The sequence below is a fragment of the Megalops cyprinoides genome, chromosome 25, assembly GCF_013368585.1.
Source record: "Megalops cyprinoides isolate fMegCyp1 chromosome 25, fMegCyp1.pri, whole genome shotgun sequence".
Classification (NCBI taxonomy): Eukaryota; Metazoa; Chordata; class Actinopteri; order Elopiformes; family Megalopidae; genus Megalops; species Megalops cyprinoides.
The window spans coordinates 6228846-6249960 of NC_050607.1; the positions used below are offsets into that span (position 1 = coordinate 6228846).

Below are 21115 nucleotides of genomic sequence, written 5' to 3' on the forward strand. Positions count from 1 at the left end.
ACATTAAAATCGTACTGTTTTGGAGGGTGTTCCTGTTGAATTCTTGTTGGGGAAAGATCCCTACAAACCAATATTATAACCAATAGGAAGCAGGCCGGTAAATGTCGTATGAAAGGAGTGTGATTACGTTTATTTGTGCTTTTCCCATCCCAGGTCCCCATTCCCCTGATCTTTTAATGCCTTCTTTTCTGCAGTGCTGTTCAGCAGCAGTTTACAGTGTTGATGTCTGTTGTTCACTGTGCCAGATCGTAGGATCGCTTGGACGACACAAAAACGCACGTTCTTAATTGCTCAGAGGAGATAAAATACGAGCATCGGCAGCCTCACATTGTTTGCAGGGGAGTTTCTGTGATGTCTTTGTAAGGAGCCGTGGTGATGTAAAACTCAGGCGCTGTGGTGTATGATGGGGTGTAGAAGCCCAGGCAAAAACTATAATCTTAAATGGACGTATGGCTTTTGAGTGACCCTTTCTTTTAAGGTGCGTCACTAACAAAGTATTTGTCATTGTTGAGCGGTAACAGAACGTCACCTCCCCCCCCCCCAGGAGCAAGGGTTAGGCTGAGAGAGAGAGAGAGCGAGAAAGAGAGAGAGACAGAGCGAGCCAGAGCTCCAGGGCAGCCGAGTGGAGTGACTGCAGATCCCTGCTCTGTGTCTGTGCTGATAAAGCAGACGCTGTGTTGCACGAGCTCAGCCTCTGGGAGCGGGGATCTGGGCTCTCGGCTCTTTGTCAGGGCTCCAGTGGTAAAGGCAATGTACTTCGCTCTCTCCCAGAGCTGCTCCAGAATTCTAGTGCTACTGATCCGCCACTGCTCTCTCTCCAAGAGCTGCTCCAGAATTCTAGTGCTACTGATCCGCCACTGCTCTCTCTCCCAGAGCTGCTGCAGGGCTCTAGTGGTACTGATCCTCCACTGGTCTCTGTCCCAGAGCTGCTGCGTTCGTGCTGATTCTGGCACCTTCAGCCCACAGGCCTGAGTCTGACATAGGTGCCAGCGCTGTCACTCAGAGATCTGGCATGCAGACACGGCACTTCTGACAGAGCTGCCACAACAGCACCATAACGGCACTCGGCTCACTCCCGTCAGGTGGTTCTTGTGAATTTAAGGATTAGGCCTGTGATTCAGCCCAGTGTCGAACGTGACGGGGGGTTTGCCTGGTACGTCTTTGAGTCTTTATCTGCTAAAGCAAACAGGAGCGGTACCGAACGGTTCCTGCCACTCCTTGCAGTCTGATTGTGTTTGTGTGTTGACTGGAATGGGTGCGTTCCCCGTTGATCGCCTCTGTTTGCAGAGTGCTTCTGGCAGAGCTGTAGCGTGGGGCTCTGTTGCGTGGGGAGGGGCGTGGCCACGTGGGCGTTTGAGCCGCGTTAAGTTTGCGTCTCCCTCTCTGTTCCCCTCTGTCCCTTTCTTCTTCTTTGATCCCGCTGCGCTCGGCCGCTCGTCCGCAGGTCACGGAGAAAGCGCGCAACCAGCCTGTTTAATTCATGCCAGCCCATCTCTCCGCGAGTGCGGATTTAATTAGCTGTGGACGGGGAAGGCGGAGGTGGTAGCGGGGGCTGGAGCAGGCTGAGTGGGTGTGTGTGTGGGCGGAGCGGTACACGCGTGCGAGTGTGTGTGTGTGTGTGTGTGTGTGTGTGTGTGTGTGCATGTCCACATGAACAGAGCGAGTCCTACTGTTACAGTTGAGCCCGTGGCAGCGTTTTAAAAAAGGGGAATTTGGCCTGCGATCTGGTTCCTTATTTCTACGGTGGCCGAGGCTGCTGTAAACTCAGGCGCTCTCTCGACTCACGCAGGGCTGTCTGCGCTTTTAGCGGTTTGTGACACATGGACAGTGTGCTAAATAAGTGAGCGGCAGGCAGCAGGCCTGTGAGAAGTGCCGTTTCGGGACAGCAGGGAATTTCCAGTTAAAGGGACAGTGTGAGCTGGGTTATGAAATGAGGTTCTTTACGACCTGCAACCTCTATAACCTCATCTCCACTGCTAGCTCCACAAGCTTACTGCTTACAGCATTGCATGGTGTGTTGTGTAGGGACTGATGCATGACTAGCCCAGCTGTATGTATGTATGTGTGTGTGTGTGTGTGTGTGTGTGTGTGTGTGTGTGTGTGTGTGTGTGTATGTGTTTATGAACACAAAAATACCTGCTGTTGCAGTAAGCTCCTTGTCTGCTCTCTCACAGGTTGACACCAGAAGCAGAACAGGATGCGTGAATATAAGCTGGTGGTCCTGGGGTCAGGAGGTGTGGGCAAATCTGCTCTGGTAAGTGTCCCCCCCTCACACCATTCACCCTGCAGACACCGCACTCAGCAGCCCCTGAAAGCATGTAAAAACACACTGTGTAGGGGACCGGATGAGCCGGGCAGACCTCGGGCTGCTTCTCCTCTCAGCAAACAGCGTCGGACTCTTGGATGGCTGATGTTTGTTTGATCTGTTCCCTGTGCAAACAGGCAGTGGATTAGGCTGTTTTCGTACCGAGCTGCTAAATGCAGAAGATCCTGGCTGGTGGGGGGGCGGTGATCGATGTCACCTGAATGGTGGCCCCTGCAGTTTTGCGTTGACCGAGGAAACGGCTAGCCAGCGTCCTCAAGGGAGCCCCTGTCCCGAGCCTGGGTTTCTGTGGGGGTGTGAGAATGTCACTGATTTTTGGAGGCTTTTTCCATCACATCTGGCAGTGCAGCATAGTAGCTAAGGAGCAGGACTTATTACCGCAAGGCTGCCAGTTCAAAAGTGGGAAGGTACTTTGAAGAATCTAAAATATAACTTAGTTTTGATTTGTTTCTGACACTTTTTTGGTCACTGCATAATTCCATTTGTGTTAATTCATAGTTAAGGTGTCTTTACTATTATTCTAAAATGTAGAAAAAAGTAAAAATAAAGAGTAAAAGTTGTGTCCACACTTTTGACTGGAACTGTATGACGTGAATGAATGCTGTTATCACCTTACATCCACAGTGCTCTGTTTGCCGTTTGATTGCATGCAGTGAGCTCATTTGTGTGCTCTGGACCAATTAGTGCCGTAACATTGAATACCAACAAAAAAGAGAAAACATCCAAAGCCGCGGAGAGCTAAGAGCCCATTGGCCATTGGCCATCACAGGCCTAGAAGTGCGCCCCTGACCCCATTCTCAGCTTGCTAGGAGCGCGGCCCTTTTAATGTACAGCACATAGACTTTTACCGTCCATTATGGCTAATTGAAACTCTGTGGGTGCACTTGCAGTAAACGGCCGAGTTAATCGCACTGTGAGTGTGCTGCGTTAAGGAATCGGACCTGGTTAAACTGGAAGCGTGTTTGATTAAATCACAGTTGATTCCCATCAGTGCATGTCCCCGAGCAGTCCTGGTGTGGGCTTCGTGTGTATGCAACTGTGATGCAGGTCTGCGTCTGTGGAGCGCGCGGCTGTTTCCGTTTCTGTGGAGACGTAGAAGATCTGTCTGGGAAACAGTTAGATCCTCAGCAGACATGGTCATATGCGTTTCTGCCCAGTGTCGCTGATGTGTACACAGCCCACCCTGATGCGCCGGAGCCAAAGGTCTCTGGACGGGGACAGTGCCAGCAAACATTAGTCTAGAGAAGTTCCGTCCTCTCCCGCCCTGTCAGAATCCCTCCCGGCCGCTAAGCAATGGGGGCCTATCAACAGCACTGGCGGCTGGAGCAGACAGCACACGTGATTGATCGTCAGGCTGGGTGCCAGGCTTTCTCTGAGGGCAGCTCCCCCGCAGTAACACGCTGGGGATCTCCAAACCGCTGGGGTCAGAGGTCTCCCAGCCATGCGTCTTCCTTTCCCATCTCCCATAATAACTCTCTTTCCCGCTGTCGTTGTCTCTGTACCAAGATGCTTCAGGAATGTCTGCAGTTGAAACAAAAACATTGTCGTCGTCCCCCCCCCATTCCGTGCGGTTGCCATGGCGATCACCCGCCTCCAGAATGATTCAGCCACGTGCCCGTGCGGGGACGGAGGGGAGAGTGTGCTCGCCTGCCCTGCGCCCCATGGCACTGCCCGAGCAGCGCGGCACGCATGTAACACGCCTCCACACGCAAAGATCACGCGTGAAATCCTTCCACATCCCTGGGGTGTCCTGGAAACAACACCATGATAGCCGATTTTCTGGAGAAATGAATGACTGTGGGGTGTGAAAGATTAATTCATGATTAAAACAAGATTAAGATTAATCCATGATGAAGATAATCCATGCCCATGAAGGGTGGTCATCACTCCTTCGTTTGGGATGTTCCGTGGGTTATAAGGGGTAGAATCGAAACGGTCTCAGGGGGCCTTGTGGGCTTAATCAATGGGCTTAATAAAAAGGTGGAAATGTGGGTGATTTCCACGGCCCTTCACCAGGATTAAACAGCAGCCTTCCTCTGAGAGCAGGTGAGCGGCGCCGCATGCATATGGAGCCTCTCAGAGCCTCTATTATTTTCCCTCTTGTGCACGTCCCGGTATCCGATTGGCCGCAGACGCCGAGAAAATCGAAAAAAGCTCTGAGAATAGAGAAAGGCAATTATCCATTCAAATGAAATCCCCCCCCCACCCCCCACTCCCCGCTTCAGAAAACTTGGCTTTCTTCCGTTCAAATGACTTTAGCTCCGAAACGGCTTTAACGGCAGCAATCATAAATTAGAATGGAGCTATCCGAGGACTGGAGAAGAGTGCCCCGGACTCTCGGTAATTAAATTGATTTGTCTTAATTGGCAAATGTGACTTTGAAGATTAAAAATGCTGATTTGCGGTGGGGGGGTGGGGAGGGGATGTCTGCCAGCCCGCGGTACGAGATGCTCAGATGGGGGAGGCACGTCATTAAGCAACCAGGTCAGCACGAACCCGGTGCAAAGCGGCTGTTGCATAACCGCACACACAGAGAGTATGAAAATGACAGGGTAGTAAAAACCAGAATTTTGCTGAAAAGCCGGGACTATTTCCCATCCTCGGTCCTCATACACTTAGCTGTGGTGATGGAGAGTGTTTTTCATTTTACTTACAATATCATGATGGCTGTGTTTGGAACTTTCTTGTTGTTTGGGACACAAGAGCAGAACCAATCAGCTGTTTTTTGCTGAATTGCACTGAAATACAGCAAAATGTTATATTTTCATTTTCAGCCTAAAAAAAACTGTGAAACTGCCTATTTTCTTATAGAATGGATGGAATGTAACTTTTTGCCTGAAACAGGAGGGAAACACTGCTTTATGTCCCTCATTCACTGACTTGCTAACCAATTTACTCCCTTCCTGAGTGTATCTACTACAGTCCACCACTAGGGGCACTGTGGAGCAGCTCCTGTTCAGTTCTGTGTTTTTTTTTTTGTTTTTTTTGTGTGCGTGTGACACTGAATCACCAGGCCTGTTGGGAGCAGAGGTTAGAGAACATGTGCTGCGTGATGACCTCCCGGGTGCAGCCCAGTTTAATCTAATCATCGTACCGTGGCAACGCTCGAAATCCAGAGCAGGGAAGGCAGCTCCTCTCAGCAGCCCGGAATGTTAACCACGACCTGCCGTTCACCGCTCCACGGCACGCTGCCCTCTTCCTGTTTATATTCCCTCCATTCCTCTCCTTCACCTCCCTCCCTCCCTCGCTCCCGGTGTGGTCTTCGTCAGCTGGCTGTCACGTGTAGGCCGCGGTCTGTTTTCCCCTCCCTAAAAAGGAAGCCACGCCGTGTGCCGGCTGGCCCGGCGCCCAGAGCCTGGGTTCGAGCATGCGGCCGGCCTCGTTAGCGCCAAGGTAAGCCGGGGGAAAGCTTGGCAGCAGGTCTGCCTCTTCTGATTTGGCAGCGCATTTGGTAGGTGCGGGGGCGAGTCTATCACTGAAGAGAGAGGCGGGCGTGCATTTGGTGTCACTCCACCCTCCTTCTAATAGGTGACTCTCCACCATTTCACTCCCCCCCACACCAAGACACACCTACTTTACGGCACACCAGTGGGTGGACACGCCCACACACAAATGACCAGTCGCGGCCTGCAGGTCGTCGGCGTGGACACGCTCACGGATGCGCCCACTAACAAGTAAGCTCACTCTGAGCGGAATACGTGTGTCAGCAGGGGAAAAAAAGCAAGCATCGTGTGGCTGAACTTCGTGTTACTGACGCCTCTGCTGTGGTGGGCGAGGTGACAGCACACCCAAAGCAATGCGCCACGAGTCTCGCTCAGACATCTCTTGTTTGTTTTTTATTAATTGGTGCCACCAGGTTCATTAATTTAAAATACATTGCTAAATTAAAGTACAGCTAACTTGAAGATATTGTTGATTTGCTCCATCCTGGTACTCCATCCTTGTAGATAAAATTTCTGTCAGAAGAGAGGCGGGTAAATTATCACGGCTAATTTCCTCCTCAAAGCATAATGACCTGCAAACAATGGTTTTTCATATAAACATCTTCTGTGATGCAGTCGCAGGCTTTGGAACAGTTCCTGTCCAAGCTGGGGAAAAAAAGGCAGTGCCTTCTGGGCAGTCGCAACAGCTTGCGAGGGAAACGCGTGTGTGATTTGACTTACTCACACACATCCAGCGTGCAGCCAGGCTCAGATATGTCCATGTGGGATTCTTTTCTTGGCCCAGAACCTTTATCGGTCTGTTCCATTTGATAAGAATTTTTGGCCTTGCGGAGTCAGGACAGAGCAAAGGGGGGGGGTGCATGCACGAGCAAAAGTTTGTGTCATTAGGAGAGGTTAGTGGCAGCCTTACGCGAGTGGTTTTTAATGGAGCACGTGTCAGCCAGTTTAAATGAATGATTACAGCGTGGAGGGGGGGGGGGGGGAGCGAGCTGTGAAGCGTGGGAACAGATGGTGTCAGCGCAGGTAGGTCCGCTTACGCAGCGAGAGTAATGCTTTTACATTTGTAAGATCTCCCCCAGGCCTGCTCATGGAGCCAGCCTGAGCCCAGGCACTGCTTCTGAATGTGGTAGCTGGATTAAACCAGATGAGACTCTCTGTTAAACCAGGCTCTAGATTAGACAGGGTTCTCACTAGCCTGGGTTCCCGATGGGGCCGGACACAGGGAGATGATGTATGAGATGCTGCCTCCAGCTGCAACAGGCGGTTGCTGAAAGGGTGCTGAGAAGCGCCACAAGGGTGAGGGTGAGAGACTGCGTCTCCCGGGCAGGAGAAGGGTGCAGTTTAGCATCTTTAATTCATCATCCGGCTCCCCGCACATTCACACCGGAGCGTCCTCTGCTTGTTAACAGACAAAGCTCAGACGTGGGCCTGATCAATCACAGCCCTGGGGTAAGAGGGCCGAGAGGTTTCGTGTGTGTGTCTATCTGTGTGCGCGTGTGTCTGTCTGTGTCTGTGTGTGTGCATGTATGCGTGTTTCTGTGTGTGCGCGTGTGTGTGTGCGCGTGTGTGTGTGTGTGTGTGCGTGCGTGTGTGTGTGCGTGTGTGTGTGCGTGTGTGTGTGCGTGCGTGTGTGTGTGTGCGCGTGTGTGTGTGTGTGTGTGTGTGTGTGTGTGTGTGTGCGTGCGTGTGTGTGTGTTTTTTGCATTCCCAGAATGCTCTGCGCTCAAGTGCCTCCTACAAAGCTCAGCTCTGCGCTCGTGGCATGGAAAGCGTTCATTAACATACAGCTCCCGCTTGCTTTGATCCCTATCTCTCTGAATCATCAGATACCCTGTCTAACTTCACTCCTACTCCCCTGCCTCTGTTCTCAAGGTAATATCTTCTGATTAAAACCCCCATTGTAGATTAGCGAAGTGGCACGTATTACAAAGAGGTGCTTGTCTAAACATCCTGTTTTGAGCCAGAGCCTAAAGAGCTGTGTTAATTTGCGACAGGCCGGGAGAAATAAGTTTGACGCTGAGCGGACGTGGCAGCTTTCGGCTTCTTCATCAGCACAAACAGTTTATACATGCTGAGATCCGGCTGGCTGCCTGGCTGGGGAGGCGGTGTGTACGTTAGTGTTGCTCTACTTCACTTGTAGAAATGGAACAGGATTACCTACGTTATGAAGCCATTCTAGAATTCGCAGAATAGGCTTGAGAATGCTAATGTACACCCTTTAATTATGACACTACAGTGTTCCTCTGCTGTCCTCATTTGCATAAGGTACAGTTCAGCTAGGATTATTAGGAGAATGGTACACCCTGCCCTGCAGAGGTGGATAAGAAGCAGTGAGAGATTCGTTCTAATGATGAGCGTGGCAGCTGGCATAGCCTGGGGGCGTCTCTCTGCATCTCTGTGCCCTCCGATCCTACACCTCCACTACCTTCACCTGTGATGCGTTTCCTGTCACCCAGGTGCACTGTGTTCCCACTGAACCCTCCAAATGTAATATGAGTTGGGGGGGGGGGGGTATGAAGATGAAGGGGTGTATCTCTTGAGCAGTTTTGCTGCGTTTGCCTGGAAGGGGCAGGAAGCGATTGAGTTTGGGATTGTACCGGGTGCGGGATTAGAGATGTTTCTGTCTCATCACTATGCTGAGTCTCTACATGTCCTGCTCTAGACCAAGATGAGAGGTAGTGCTGGATGTCTGCCCAAACTGAGTTTTTTTTTTTTTTTTTTTTTTTTTTTTTTTTTTTTGCGCAATGTTCTTTCAGTTAGTAGCCTCTTGTAAGATTTTTCACTTTACTGTAAATCTAACTGAAGACATGGTCATGAAGATGAGATCAGTGGGATTGGATCTAAAAATAGTGGGCTTTGGCTGTCGGTCTGAACAGGGCTCCGGCACGGCTTCTAACTGTAGGCCCTTGAGGTCCTTAAGCCAGCCCTGTCAGTCAGATCTGGGTGAAGGGGTTTCATCGGCCCCACAAGTGAAGTCTCAGTGAAGTATCCCTCTTTTCCTATTGGACAGGCCGGCACCATAGCCCCGCGGTCTTAGTCTGTATTGGACCGCCAGTGTAAGTGAAGTATCCCTGTGTCTGTATTGGGCGGGCAGGCCCGGCCTGTGAGTGTCCCTCCAGCGTTCTCCTTTTTCGCACACGCTGCCACGCTGTCGGCTCGCATTAACCCTGCCCCGTCTCACCGGCCGATCTCCGCCACCATCGCCGAACCGAGCCACCCGACGCGGTCTCTCCCCCCGCGACGCTCTCTCTGTAATTACCGCCCGCGTGTTTGCTTGTCCGTCGCTCAGCGAGAGAGTCGCAGCATCGGGAGTTAATTAAAGCGGGAAGGCGAGGTCGTTTCAAGCTCTCCGTCAGCGCGGCCGGGTTAATTAAGCAGGATGCGGAGGCCGCGTAGGCCTCGGAAGGCGACACAAACCCACCCTGCCCTCTCTCAGCCCCCTCCAAAATCAGCTGTTTCTATGGCAACACCGTATCTGTGCCTCTGTGTTGTTGTCTTTTTTTTTCTTCTACATCATTTTCCTTTTAACTGGTTCAAGATTGGCTGAATCTTAAACCCCCCCCCCCCCCCCCCCCCCAGTGCAAAGGTGGCTGTTAATTGGTGGAGAAGAGATGTGTGCGGCCGACGATGCTCTGGATTAATAATTACTCTCTGCGGTAATGATACTCAGCATCTGGGCGAAGGGTGTGACACTCGGCGTCTTCTTCAGCTGCTGGGCTCAACGCTGGCGTAGTTTAATTAGTGTCAATAACTGTGCTTCGCGCGCCGCATCAGTCCTGTTAATGACTACTCAGCCTGGAGGTCCTGGCAGATGGAGTATGAGAGATGATCCCTGCTTTCATTTTTCTGTTTGATTGCATTATGACTGTGATGTCGCTTTTCTCTTAAACTTTCATTGATATGATCTTCAAGTTCATAATGTAGTATATCCTGACAGCACGACCTTTTAATATACATATTACACAAGTATGTGTTATACCATTACACAGATTTCAAATATTGATGGTGCTTCCTCACAGAAAGACTGTAATTTAACAGAGTCCAAATGTGGTGTAGGTTTTTCCATTGCCAGGATATTCCAAACCTGCTGCTGAAAGCTGGTGATTCAAGTGTCAAGACTGAAGATGAATTGTCACTGACACCGTGTCCCTTTCTTCCTCTCTTTACAGACCGTACAGTTCGTTCAAGGGATATTTGTGGAAAAATACGACCCCACAATAGAAGATTCATACAGAAAGGCAAGTGTCATTTCCCCCTGTCATATTTCTTAATAGCTCTGGAATGAGTGTCGTCGCTGAATAGCCTGCCTTCATTGAGAACGTTCGGCAGCACACAGTGCCGCATTATAATGCCAGACCAGCTACACCTCCAGGTCCGCACGGCTGTGCCTGCATTGTCTCTATGGTTACAGAGTGCAGCGAAGGCAGCTGGTTTACAAGGGGGTATTATTTCAAGCTGATAAAGCGAAGCCAGGGATGAGGCAATGATTTACCTACTAATGAGGGTCACGGGCAGTGAAATAGAACGCCGCTTCTCCGGTGAATTTATCTCAAGCTCTTATTTGAATAAAGCGGCAGCGTTTGGCGCAGAACTCGCTGAGAATGGAATAAGTGAGAGCGGGAGATGTCCTCACGAGCGGTGCCCTGAGGGAACAGAAAATGAAAGTCCCACCTGGTTAAGTACCACCTAGGAGGCCAGAACTTCATTTCCCATAACCACCTGCTGCTCCATCTCAAGCACTTCCTGTGGGAGGAGCACACCACACAGGAAAAGAATGAGAGACTCAGGGGCTAGGCTGTACCATTTACACTCCAGGTGGGTGGGGAAGAGGGGGGGCGAGCGTTAATGTCACCACAGTGGGTGCTCCCCTCCGACGTAAATACCAGGCTGCCCTCGCCACGGTCCTAATTAGGAGGCTGTCGGAACTGCACTGTGGCGGAATAAGGGGGTAGCCCCGCAGGGAGGGAAATGGTAATTAACGGTTCCCATGAAGGCGGGTGTTGTGCAGGCGTGTCGAGAGGTGAAAAATGAGTAACAGCCTCGTCACGGGGCCCCGGCTAATTGCTCGTGTTTGGTTTCTCCCCGCAGCAAGTGGAGGTGGACGGGCAGCAGTGCATGCTGGAGATCCTGGACACGGCCGGGACGGTGAGTGAACTGCAGGCGTCCGGTTCAGGGCCTCGATGCTTGCGTTCAGAACATCCAACAAAACTGCACCCGCCTACCTGAACTCAATACTACATACTACTACATTTTCCATTCTGTTCTCCATGTTATCCGTGGACGGAAAATGAGCGCAGGGTGATTGGTGTGTGTGTGTGTGTGTGTGTGTGTGTGTGTGTGTGTGTGTGTGTGTGTGTGTGTGTGCGCGCACACGCGCATAGTCACGTGTGTGCTATGGGGTCACAAGAGGGTTGAGTTATCAAATTTTTCCAGGAAGTGTGAAACCAAAGCGAGCGCGAAGCTACTCCGGCGGAGCCACGCATACCGAATGCAGCAAAGCCACAGAGCCGCTTCTCAATCTCTGTCCCTCGCTCCGTCACACTGTGGCACATCACTCTTCAAAAGCCCGCAGCATGGCCCAATGCAGGAGGAGGGGTAGTTGGCGGAGGTGCCACGCTGGACGGAGGGAGTAATTATACCCAGAAAGCGCATCTTCAGCTTTCTTGCCGCTATCTTTATACAGCCTTTACCGCCAACACCCGCGATCCACAGACCACCGCCAGCCTCCCCCGTCTGCCGTTAATGATCTCTGAGGCCCGGAGAAGTAAACACTGGCCCTAATGATCTTCCTTTCTCATCATTAATGCCCCTTACTTCTTCATTTTTGAGTTTGCCTTTTCCTCTCAGAAAGTGATACAAGTTCCACTCCTAATGACTGAGAAATCAGAAAAAGTGACTGTTATTACTTCACAGAATGATGACCTCTGTTAGGCTACCAATCTTAGTTTTTTTTTGTTTTGTTTTGTGGAAACACACTTTTTCTTGAGCAGAATCGGTGTACTCACACGCTACAACCCCTGCAACCCGCGCACAGCTTATCACGACTAAAACATGTTACTGTCCGTTTCCATTGTGATCCGTTGAGGGACAGACCAGGACGAGGCTGTACAATACCTAATGACTCTGCGCTCGCTCATTTCAAGACGCACGCAGCGTTTGGGGGTCGCCTCACGAGGAGGCAGCTTGGAAACAGCTGACGCCCGTCTCGAACCCTCCCTTCAGGTCGGCGGGGGGGCGGAGGTGTGGAATTGAAGATTACAGATAAGACGCCCTCGCTAGCTCGCTTCTCACACCGCTGGGTTTATCGCTTCCTGAGTCTGAGGGCCCGTACCCAGCGGAGCCGAGCGAGCGGCGTTCTCGGGCGCGGCCGCCGGGGGTTTAGAGGAAGTCATTCGCTCGGCGCTGAGGCGCACTTCCACATATAAAGTGCTTCATTAGCCTCTGCTTGCACGTGTGTGTGTGTGTGTGTGTGTGTGTGTGTGTGTGTGTGTGTGTGTGGGTGGGTTTGTATCTGAAATCAGTAACAGAAAGTGGTGGGAGCTGTGGAATATTGCGGTTTGAATGGATGTAAGCCTCCGTTTTCTCAGGGAAAACACAGGGGAATAGCTTGACCATCAGGGTCACGCAATGCTGTTTTTCTCATGGTGTGTGTTGCAGCTATTCACACACACCACACCCCTACACACACATACACCACCTACACACACATACACCACCTACACATACATATACACGTGTGTATTTATATCCCATTCAGTTTGCATTGCAGTGAAGTGAAGATGAAATAAAGGCACTTGGTACATCATTGGTCTTCAATGCCTGCAAAATAACAAAAATATCAAAAAGGTGATTAGAAGGCAGTATCTTTGATGTAGGCACGCTAGACAAGCTGGCTGTTATCATAAGTAGTGGATAAAAAAATTTGTCCAGTTTTATTTCACACAGCTATTTTGCAGTTACTTCTTTCTAATTGTTTAATGTTTTGTTTAGGTTACACTGTTAATTTTGATGCTTATATAGTGCACTGATTCTTGACTGTCTTTGCACAGTCTTATGTAAATTCTTTGTTACTGGTGTGTAATGTTTGCTGCGTTCAGCATTGCCTTCACACCTCAGCCGAACTCCCATAACTCTGCAGTCTGTGGCCCCTGTCTCTAAATCTCCCCCTCTGTTTCTCCCGTCTGTTCTCCAGGAACAATTCACAGCCATGAGGGACCTATACATGAAGAATGGCCAGGGCTTTGCGCTAGTATACTCCATAACGGCGCAGTCCACCTTCAACGACCTGCAGGACTTGAGAGAACAGATCCTTCGAGTCAAAGACACTGACGACGTGAGTCCTTGCCCTGGGCACCCTTTCACACTTGGAGCCTTAGATTTGAGCTGCCTCTCGCACATGTGTATGTGTGTGTGTGTGTGTGTGTGTGTGTGTGTGTGTGTGTGTGTGTGTGTGTGTGTAGGCCTCTTTGATCTCCCCCCACTCCCGCTCAGTGCAGCCACTTCTCCCCTCAGATGAGCTCATAAATGATGCTCCATGTTTCTCTGACCAGGGAGACCAGGCTGATTAAAAGGGCCAGCAGCCTCTTCCCGCCGCGGAGAGGCATGCCGGATCTGTAGCTCCATTGTGTTTCTGACGGCTTCTGAGCACAGAACCACAGAACTCCCTCACGCCGGCCCTGTGGGACCTGGTATTATCAGGGAAATAATTAAGACCTCTCCACTACTGCGCTGTATTCCAGGCAGGTCTTCACACATTATACAGGAGACCTCAGGAGCCAGAAGCCCTAAGATCACGTGATCTGAAGAGGGGTAGCAACAGTCTGCCATGTCTGTTTAACATACCAGGTAGACCACAGTACACTCACAGCATCTGACATCAATACATATATGAATACAGATTTAAAGTATACTTTTATAATCAAATAGCCTAAATGGAAAACTACTCCTACCACAGAATAGAGCAGAACCCATTATGAGCGCAGTGATAGATGTGGGGCCTCTCTGTGCATCGACTTGCAGGCAGTGGTAAGGTGAATAATTGCCTTGGTGGCTCATAGAGGTTTACAGCAGGGTCGTGTGCGTGAAGCACAATGCACTGTCAGTGAGGGGAAGTGGACCTCGCCGCACGAAAGAAAGGATGTAGCAGCTGTCGGGAAACGGCGAGAACTGCAAACGTAGTCATCGAACCGCTTGCCTTTTTTTATTTATTTTTTTTCTCCTTTTTCTTAACCGCGTTGCTGCGTCAAGAGTACCCCAGTGCTGGCACAATGAGGGGGTAGACGGGTGACGGGTGGCGGGTGGCGGGTGGTGGTGGGGGGGGGAGCTCGGAACAGCGTGACGGAGAGCGTTTCTCCTGACCGCAGCAGCTTCCTCTGCCCTGAAAACCGCAGCCTGGCCCTGCTCCCTTAGACCGGCTCTCAGCACTTTCAAGGGCTGTTACTGTAATTAACCGTCTGTCAGGGGATTTACGGTCCTCCGGCGCGGCGCACGGCGGGGAAAATAGAAGGGAAATGCAAAGAATGACTTCATCATCATTCGTAGGAAATGTGCGCACACACAAACTCACTCACTCACTCACTCTCACACACAAACTCACTCACTCACACACACACACACACACACACACACACACTCACACGCGCGCGCACGCAGACACACACACACACACAGACACACACACACACACACAAACTCACTCACTCACTCACACACACACACACACACACACACACACACTCACGCACGCATGCACGCACACACACACACACACACACACACACACACACAAAAACTCACTCACTCACTCACTCACACACAAACTCACTCACTCACGCAGACACACAGAACAGGGGAAGTGCACTCTTCAGTTCACCCATCCTATAAAAGAGAAGTCACTGTGATGCAGTGGATATATCTTCTGTTATCAATCCTCGCCGTTAAAAACACTGTAGCCTCTGCGGTAATGCACTTTAATCAGGTATTCAGTTGATGACAGGGTGTGGCTTTACCCAATCAGAGGCTCTTCTTCGGCAGGTTCCGCCCACGGCGTCTAACCCTCCCTTGTTTCTGCCCCGTCCAGGTACCCATGATCCTCGTGGGGAACAAATGTGACCTGGAGGATGAGCGGGTGGTGGGAAAGGAGCAGGGTCAGAACCTGGCCCGACAGTGGAACAGCTGTGCCTTCCTAGAGTCCTCCGCCAAGTCAAAGATTAACGTTAACGAGGTGAGCCCGCCTTCTCTGCACCCTCAGAAAGCATGAGCGAGTGTTTTAAAAGCGTAGACACAAGCTGTCCTGCCTCAGCACTTGACAGTACAGCACAGCACAGTAGTTTGTTCAGTTTTCAGCTTGTCTTCGATTTCCTCTCTAGCTTTGACAAAACTGTTGGGTGGATTTGGCAACGTTTAAAGCTCAATTTCTTTCCTTGAGTGAATGTGTGGAATATTAGTGTGGTAATTGTATAAGTAACTGTGAAGCAGTGGGAAGAGGAGTGCAGATGAAACCAGGCTGTTTGTGTGGGAGGACCCATGAAGCCATGGAGGTTTGAGGTATAATATCAGCCAGCGTTGTGTCGGCACGGTTTTCCCACGGCGTCAGGCCGGGGTGATGTCACGCTCCTGTCACAATGGCCGCCGCTGTCGTCTGACCGCGGTTGCCGCGGGGATCGGGGGATGGAGCCCCGGCGTGTGTGCCACAGGCAGCCGGCAACGTCACTCCGCAGGGCAGACACGCCGGGGCTCCATCCCCTGTGGGGCTGCACAGGGGCGGGGAGGGGCATGAGTCATCAGCAGCCCCACACAGAGACCATGTGTCCCAGGCCCTCAGCCTTGGGGTATTTAAATCCATTGGCACTGCCCCTCTGTCAGTGAGAAGGCCACGCCCTGTTTCCAGCAGACCCAGGCTTCCATGGCTCCCAGAGGCCTGCTGTCCACACCAAATCCTCGATCCGCCTTTAAATCCTCTCATTACCTAAGCCAGCTAAAGCGTGACACCTTTTCAATAAGGCGTCCACCACAGTTCATTCAATCAGACGAAGAAGAGCCAGTGTCTGAAAGCAGTGTGTTTCCGTCAGTAGGATCCAGCACTAGTCCTGCAGGACCCCTGTCCGGCCTGTTTCATATCCAATCCTGATGGCTGTGCGTAGTGCCTCCAAACACTGATCTGGGATCAGCTGACTCAATCCAAATTCTTACCCGGTCCGCTTAGTCCGCAACAGGCTGGAGCTGATCCAGGATCAGCGTTCACACTTTACAGAGAGGACATTGGTTGCGGGAAAGCCTAACTGAGGATCCATACCACCTACTCCCTCTCTATCTGATAGATGCATTAGTCTCATCAGCCTGATGGTGCTCATTAAGTGATGACCTGCAGGATATGGCGATGGGATTGAGTCCATTGAATCCTTTCACAGGGATGTGGCAGGGGGGGGATTTCCCACTTCCTGTTAATACCAAATGGAGTGAAAATACGGGAGTGTGTGAGGATTTTCTTTTCCCTCACAGGAAGACCTGTATCAAAGCTTTTAAAGCAAGAGAACGTTTTGCAGCAAGAAGAGCCCTGGAACCGCTGGGTTAAATAATGTGGTTATAATTCTTTATTTTTATTTTTTTGGTGGAAGTGAGAGGTGAAGCTGCGACAAAGCTCTGAAGCGCAGCGGTGTGGGCTGTGGAGTGCACAGGGCTTCAGGTGGAGGCAGTCAGGAGCGCGGAGTGACGTCGCTCACAGACCTGCGCTGTTCCTGATGCACCGAGCTCCTGGGAGGTCCGCTCGACAGGGGGAGAGGCACGGAAGGACGCGCTGGATGCAGCGACGTCGCATTCCTCTGACGTTTTAGCAACGTTTCGAGGATGTTTCGCCGGCCACATAAGCTTGACCTTTTATGGCCCTTCCTTTTTTCATAAGTGATGACAGGGATGCCCCGCCTCTCTCCTCCTTCCGGCCAATGGCAATGTGGCTTGCTGTGTTGTCGCTGCTGCGCTGAGACTCATATGTCCCGGGGGCAGCGGTTTCTTGTGTCCGTGCACGCGCGTGCCCTTGGGTGTTCCTCGTGCCTTCGCGAGTGGAGGGGCAATCTGTCTTTCGTGTTCGAATTTTGGCCCGGAGCCTCAGCTTGGCTGTCAGCCAGCGCAACGAGGGACGTCAGTCAGGCTGTCATTAGAGATTCAGGACGGGGTTGAAAGTGAGCGGACCTGATTGCAAATGCAGAGCGATTTATTCAGCGCCTGACACGTGGGCGTGAGAGCGGGCTTGACTGGCAGAGGACTGCACAGCTTCATCGGTGCGTCCGAATCTGTCCCAGGAGAGCTCTGCCGAGAGACCCGCTGGGCCGCCAGATGTCTGCCCCATAGTAGGAGAGCACCATCCATCGCTCTGCTAAAAAAACGGCTTCATTCGCCCTATATAGACACAAATCGGGGAAACATTGTGCTTCTTATTATTTCCATTATATTAAGTGTGTTTAGGCCCTTTGTGACTCACTCTGTCTGACTGGAGCATTGTAACGCGTGTGCTTTTCTTGCTTTTTTTTTTCCTTTCTTTTAAGATCTTCTATGACCTGGTGCGGCAAATCAACAGGAAAACCCCGGTACCTGGGAAAGCACGCAAAAAGTCCAACTGCCAGCTGCTCTAATACACAACTGTACTGTCGCTCTGAGCCAGGTGAGTGAGGGAGGGGAGGGGTCAGGAGGCATGGGGGAGGATGGGATTGGCTGAGGGGGTCGGGATGTTTAAAAGGGGAGGGGCCAGTGGAGAGGGTGGTGTGAGGGGGAGTGTTCCGGCATGGTGGGGGAGGTGGGGATGGAAGATGGGGGCTTCCTGAACCCTGTAATAGGAACAGCTCCCACACACTCCCGGTCAGTGACTCGAGCGAATGCTGTGATTGGCTCAGATCAGCAGGTCGCTGATGAAATGTGACCCCTCGGCCCACTTTGAGGCTCAGGAAGCATCACTCTCCCAACCAAAGTGACAGGCTGGGATTTTAAAGACACAGCGGTGCAGTGTGTTTGCTGGTGACCATTGAGCGGGGTGTTATTTCACATTTTCTTGGCTGATAACTGTGTCCAAGACATGCTGACGGAAATTCACTGTTAAAAATGTACAGGGATTCTACGCTGCACAAAACCCCTCCATTCAGTTCATTCATAAGCAGCAACAAAAACTGTGCTGGCGGCAATGTCAGCGTTAGAATGTGCCTGAGAATCTGCTGCACGCCGTTTCTGTCTCTATACACCAAGTGACTCTGTGCCTCACTCAGCAACTGGGTGAGACGATGCTAATATTTCCACTGAGACTCTCAAAAAGCCACACGCTGTCTTTGGCCAGGCTGTTATTAACCATGAGTGATCCAGAGAGGAACCAGAGTCTCCTCATACCTGCAGAATACAGATATTCAACACACAATATATAACATGGTTTCTGAAAGATACAAGTCCCAAATTACATTTGTTTTCCACTGACTGGTAGCTGTGCCGTTTTCCAAACCCATGTGAGCCCTTTGTTCGAAGCCACCTCTCTCAAAACTGCTGGCACCGGCACTCTCTCCTCACGTTTCATTGGCCGAATCTTGCGCTGCATTCTAATGATGTGTTTCTGGCTGAGCCTGCGCGTTTAACAGACTGTGCCGGGCCTGAAGGCCTCAGCATCTGATACGGAGAAAACGTCCCAAGACCAGACGCTCGTTTTAATCGAATCAATCAGGTCTGCAAAACAAAACGCCACCCTAAAGCAACTTCTGACTGCCCATGCTCAGCCTGTTCAATTGACACGAGCTTCACAATGTTAATAGCAACCGTCCTGTGCCGCTGTGAAGGATTCTTTTTATGAAAAAAATGCCGCAGAGCATCTTAACTTCAGGGCTGTTGTCAGCTCGTCCTGTTGTGTATTCAGCTCGTCCTGTTGTGTAGTCAGCTCCCTCTGGTTGACCCGACTTCAGTCCAAATTCAAGCACACAGATGGTGGTTGATGGGTTGGGTTTAAGGACTTAAAGGCCACCTGAGTTGTTCAGTAAAAGTGATTAGCGGTTTCCATTCATTTTGCCTGTATATGTGATGTAAAATGAAAGCTTTCAGAAGGGGGTAAGCATCTGCAAAGCACCCCCAGGGAGGGTGTTCAGATGGACATAGCGGGCACACACAGAGCAGGGTGCTGCACTGGGTCTCAGGTCGGAAGTCTTAATTTACCCAAATTATGATTTACCCAAATTAAGCGTGGCAGTGTAGCATACTGGTAAGGAGCAGGGGTCATAACCGAATGGGTGCTGGTTCAATTTCCTGTTGAGGCACTGCTGCTGTACCCTTGGGCCAGGTACTTTACCTAGAATTGCCTCAGTAAATAACCAGCTGTATAAATGGATGATGTAAAAATTTTAATCCGTGTAAGTTGCTCTGGATAAGAGCGTCTGTTAAATGCCATTAATGTAATGCGATGTACCCATAGAGAAGACAATCCGCCATCATGTCTTTTAACACAGCCCTTTAAAACACCTCCCTCTGTGGTGAAATACACTCTCTCCTGGCTGTACCAGACTGTAGCTGGTAAAGGAGTGGTTGTAATTCACTTGTAAAAGCCCTTATATGTCAAAGAATTGTGCCTGTGCAACAAAGGTTTATGTGGGAGCTATAGCCATGTTAGGGCACTGCTCCTTTATCAGCGTAACCATGTACCTTTCACCCCAGGCTTGGGAGCTTGTGGATGTGTGTATGCGTTCGTATGAGCCCTTGCTAACGCTCTCCTCTCCTCTCCTCTCCTCTCTCTCCACCCCCCCCTCCAGGTCTGATAAACTGCTGTCCCTCCCGACAGCGCCAGCAATCCCGACTTTACTAAACCTAACATTCAGCGGACTTTCCCGTGTGGTGACTCCCTTTAACGACCCAAAACCAACTCACCGGCCAATGGATTTCAAAGCTACCACATCAGTTTTTGCACATAGAATAACTGTAATCACCCTTCCGCGTGGCGAGAAAGAGATTTTTACTTATATATAAATATATAGAAATATCTAACTGTATGCAACCGAAATAAAAAAAAAAGACCCAGAGCCTACACACAGTATTATTGCTAACGGAGTCAGGCCCTTCTCCAACTACCGTGGTTAATGTAAGAAACCGATGTCTGTCCAGACTGTAAAAGTTGACAGGCATTTCATGTTGGTGAGTACAGCACTGTCACACGGATAAAAGCACCACTATTTTAGCAAGAGAAACCAGAAAGTCCAAAGAGCGCCTATTAAGCCTGTTTCATACAGCCGACTAAACTCCTCTGGTATTTTCTACCTTTTTTTTCCTTTTTTTTATTTTCTGGACCTTTTTGTTGTTGTTGTTGTACTTTTTTTATTAAATAAAGTTATTAGATTTCGTTCTACCAAGATGCTATATTGCGACTGCTATTAATATGATTTTATCTTAGGAGAACCTGTGGATACAGTAATATCTGTGTTTAAAGAAAAAGTTTAAAAAAAAAAAAGTATAATGGTTTTTCCTGTTCCTATTATATTGTCTTTAGCCTAAGATGTTGCCTTCAAATATGTTAGTTTTTCTTTGAGGTAAATCCAACTGAATTCAAATCAACCTTTGATTAAATGTATTTTTTTTTCTTTGTTTGGTTTACATAGATGTTTGTACAGTGGGGGTTTACTATAGGGATTCCTGGGAGAAGGAGGGGACAGTTGACCGTGTGACCCAAACTGTTAGGGTCCATAGGGAACACTTTGCTCCAAGAGGCTCCTGCTTTCCTGCTCAAGATTCTGGGTAGACCGTCCCGTCTTTCTTCACGGAATCCTTGACCAACAACAGGAAGTATATATTTTAAAATAAGGGTTTTTAAAAAAAATGAATAAAAATGTCATTAGTGAAGTCATCTTCTGCAATTCTGTCGCTGTAGATTCTCACTGTATCTCCCTCCCCCCACCTAGCCCACCCCATGCTTGCTCATGCATCCATTGTAAATGAGGATATAAAAACCAAATATTGGATCCAGTTTAGTAAAAAAAAAATGCCTGTTAGTGATTGTTTCACCTGTGTAATATTTGGGTTGAGATGTTTCTTGGTGGAAGAGTAACTGTGGGTTTGTCAGTCGTGAATGGCAGAAACTCGGGGTGATGATCAGGGGTGGTGTGAAAGTTGCAGGGTGTTTTTTTTTTTTTTTCCCCGCGAGTTCTGCTGAATTATTTAAAAAGAATGCCTTGTTGCTTTGTATGCATCGAAACAAAAAAAAACTCCTGGATGTAAGACCATGTGTATATGTTCCAGTGCAGGGCCACGGTGTTTGAAATGCAACATCCGCTTCTTACTTGGGGGTGGCCAAATGTAAACTTAAACGCCTTAATTAAAGTGGTGCAATTTTGTATGACCTCGC

The 21115-nt window shown here is 50.0% G+C and overlaps 1 protein-coding gene across 1 annotated transcript in view; it reads left to right on the forward strand.

Moving 5' to 3' along the window:
• The window catches only part of LOC118771955 (ras-related protein Rap-1b), a 47927-nt gene extending 28151 nt beyond the window's left edge, over positions 1 to 19776 (forward strand). Inside the window, exons 2-8 of the mRNA XM_036520147.1 lie at positions 2175 to 2254; positions 9936 to 10004; positions 10855 to 10911; positions 12959 to 13099; positions 14846 to 14989; positions 17307 to 17422; positions 19533 to 19776. Of these exons, the coding sequence (XP_036376040.1) occupies positions 2198 to 2254; positions 9936 to 10004; positions 10855 to 10911; positions 12959 to 13099; positions 14846 to 14989; positions 17307 to 17393 (555 nt within the window). The 5' untranslated portion in view covers positions 2175 to 2197 and the 3' untranslated portion in view covers positions 17394 to 17422; positions 19533 to 19776. The remainder of the gene's footprint in view (positions 1 to 2174; positions 2255 to 9935; positions 10005 to 10854; positions 10912 to 12958; positions 13100 to 14845; positions 14990 to 17306; positions 17423 to 19532) is intronic.
• The last annotated feature ends 1339 nt before the right edge of the window (positions 19777 to 21115 follow it).